Source organism: Protobothrops mucrosquamatus, unplaced genomic scaffold (genome assembly GCF_001527695.2).
Source record: "Protobothrops mucrosquamatus isolate PMUCROS unplaced genomic scaffold, P.Mucros_1.0 scaffold6177, whole genome shotgun sequence".
NCBI lineage: Eukaryota > Metazoa > Chordata > Lepidosauria > Squamata > Viperidae > Protobothrops > Protobothrops mucrosquamatus.
Window position 1 is genome coordinate 3,348 of NW_015392010.1, and position 2,958 is coordinate 6,305.

The following is a 2,958-nucleotide window of genomic DNA, read 5'->3' on the forward strand; positions in this document are numbered from 1 at the left end:
CTACTTGTACAAATGCCGCGTTTTGAGCCATTCTGGCCAGATTCCGCTCAGATTATTCCAATCTGAAAAAGAACCAGAAACTCTCGTTAGCCCTCTGTCCGGGTGGATTCGAGGCCCCCAAAGCAGATTTTCCTAGAAGAAAGCCCCCCCCACCATCCCATAGGGCAGGGGTAGGCAACCTTGGCTCTTTTATGACTCGTGGAATTCAGCTCCCAGAATTCCTGAGCCAGCATAGCTGGCTCAGGAATTCTGGGAGCTGAATTCCACGAGTCATAAAAGAGCCAAGGTGGCCTACCCCTGCCCTAGGGAAGCAGGTCCCATAAGGCACGGGTCTTACCTTGTTGGCCACATCAAGCGCATCGTAATCTGGAGCCAGACGGACGTAGGCTTTTTTCTCTCCGTCGGGCCTGTAAAGAGGCAGGAAGTCTTAAGGGCCAGGAAATAAAGGGGTCCTCCCCAGTTCTAGCCATCTAGAGGGTTACAATCCCCCGGGGCTTCTAAAAGCACCAATACAGTCCTCGATTTACGACTATCCATTTAGTCCACAGCTGGAATACGGCAGCCAATTTTGGTCACCATACTACAAAAAAAATCTTTTGAGAGTTTGGAAAAAATTCAGAGAAGAGGAGCTAAGAGGATCCAAGGCCTGGAGGCTAAAACATACAAAGAACGGCTGCGGGGCTTGGGTTTGGGCACTCTAAAGAAAAGAAGAAATAGGGGAGACACGATAGCCATGTTCCAGTATCTTCCAGGGCTGCCACAAAGAGGAGGGGGTCATGTTGTTCACTAGAGCACCAGATGGAAGGACAAGAAACAATGGTTGGAAACTGATCAAAGAGAGAAGCAACCTGGAATTAAGGAGAAACTTCCTGACAGGGAGGACAATCAACCAGTGGAACAGCTTGCCACCAGAAATTGTGGGCACTCCATCACTGGAGATTTTTAAGATGAGACTGGACAGTCACTTGTCTGAAATAGTATAGGTTCTCCTGCTTGAGCAGGGGGCTGGACTAGAAGACCTCCAGGGTCCCTTCCATATTCTATTCTATTCTCTATTCTATTTCTTATTCTATTCTATTCCTGTTTTTATTCTATTGTATTCCATTCTATTCCTTATTCTATTCCTTATTTTATTCTATTCATTCTATTCTGTTCTGTTCTATTCTATTCTTGTTTCTATTCTATTCCTGTTTCTATTCTATTCTATTCTCTAAATGAAAGGCTGTTAAGTCAAGGACTACCTGTGTTCATGGCAATGATTTTTCCTCTGCAGATCTAGGACTTTATTAATTGGCTTCCTCAGCACAGGAATTGGGGTGCAGTCCGAGTCCCTGGGTCAAAGGCAGCCGACCCCAATGAAATTGATAATATTATTAATATTTCCAATGCAGATAGTCCTCCAGTTACAATCATTCAGTGACCCAAATTACGCCACTGATAAAAATGGATGACGAGCATTTCTCACACTTAAGATCACTGCCCCATCCCCGTGGGTCACGTGATCAAAATTACGACGGCCGCAGTGTCCCCGGGGGTGTGTGTGTGTGTGTGTCACATGATCCCCTTTTGCAACCTACTCAACAAGCAAAGTCAATGGAGGAAGCCGGATTCTCTTAACAACCGTGTTGCTAACTGAACGATCGCAGTGGTTCGCTTCATGACAGTGGCGAAGAAAGTCCTAAAATGGGGCCAACCTCTCTGAAGGGCTGTCTCGCTTAGGAACGGAAATTTGGCGGTGGTAAGTCGAGGACTGTGTTCTCCAGACTCATCTAACACAACATTTTCCAACCAGATGCTTCTCTTTTCAACAGGCCCCAGCTGAATAAAAGCACCAAGTCACACTTGCTACAGGGCTTCAGATCACTTGTACGTATTCTGCTTTAAAAATGAAGCGGCAAATCTATTCTGTAAGTGCTTGGACTCAGAAATGACTCTTCATCTCCCAACTCTTCTGACTTCTGTCCTGCAAGCCAGCATGGCTGGCTTACAGGACGGATCCTTTCCAAAAGTTTTTGTTGGGATATTTAAGCCTTCATGGCTGTGAAAGTTGGACCGTAAGAAAGGCCGAGCGCCAAAGAATGGAGGCCTTTGAACTCTGGTGCTGGAGAAGACTCCTGCGAGTCCCCTGGACTGCAAGGCGATCCAACCGGTCAGTCCTAGAGGAGATCCACCCCGACTGCTCTTTAGAAGGCCAGATCCTGAAGTTGAAACTCAAGTCCTTTGGCCACCTAATGAGAAGGAAGGACTCCCTGGAGAAGAGCCTGATGCTGGGAAAGATGGAGGGCAAGAGAAGAAGAAGGGGACGACAGAGAAGGAGGTGGCTGGATGGAGTCCCTGAAGCAGGAGGCGGGAGCTTCAATGGACTCCAGAAGAGGGTAGAGGACAGGAAGGCCTGGAGGAACATTGTCCATGGGGTCGCGATGGGTCAGACACAACTTCACAACAACAAAATTTAAGCCTTCAAAAGTTTCCATTACACACTCCCTCCCCGTGGTTCCCTCAAGTAGGTGTTCAGCCTTGGCCACTTTTTAAGACTGGTGGACTTCAACTCCCAGAATTCCCCAGCCAGCTGTGCTGGCTGGGGAATTCTGGGAGTTGAAGTCCACCAGTCTTAAAAAAGTGTCCACCGCTGGGATTCCCCTGCTCTAAAGGCTTCTTCGTGCATCAGTGGTTCCTTTGAAAACATCACTTCGCTCAGCCGGAAACAGTTTCCATCATCTGCACGAAACAGCCCTGGAACCCGTCCCCGTCCCGCTCCCAGCTGCTCTCTACCTGATCAAGGTGTTGACCTTGGCCACGTCGATGTCGTACAGCTTCTTGACCGCCTGTTTGATCTGGTGCTTGTTGGCCTTCACGTCCACGATGAAGACCAGGGTGTTGTTGTCCTCAATTTTCTTCATGGCTGACTCCGTGGTCAGTGGGAACTTGATGATGGCATAGTGGTCAAGCCTGGGAAGG

General features: G+C 48.2%; 1 protein-coding gene and 1 non-coding gene across 3 annotated transcripts in view; both read right to left on the reverse strand.

The window, feature by feature from the left end:
* Positions 1-2,958, reverse strand: part of LOC107300125 (60S ribosomal protein L23a) — a 10,971-nt gene that overhangs the window by 1,153 nt on the left and 6,860 nt on the right. The window contains exons 3-5 of one of the 2 annotated variants that reach the window (XM_015829467.1): positions 2,773-2,949; positions 338-407; positions 1-62 (exon numbers count right to left, since the gene is read on the reverse strand). In XM_015829467.1, the coding sequence (XP_015684953.1) occupies positions 48-62; positions 338-407; positions 2,773-2,949 (262 nt within the window). In that variant the 3' untranslated portion in view covers positions 1-47. The remainder of the gene's footprint in view (positions 63-337; positions 408-2,772; positions 2,950-2,958) is intronic. The other variant, XM_015829468.1, reaches the window with a different exon arrangement.
* On the reverse strand, positions 2,660-2,724 carry LOC114923666. The gene has a single exon (XR_003810683.1). It is a non-coding gene; the product is annotated as a small nucleolar RNA SNORD42 (small nucleolar RNA).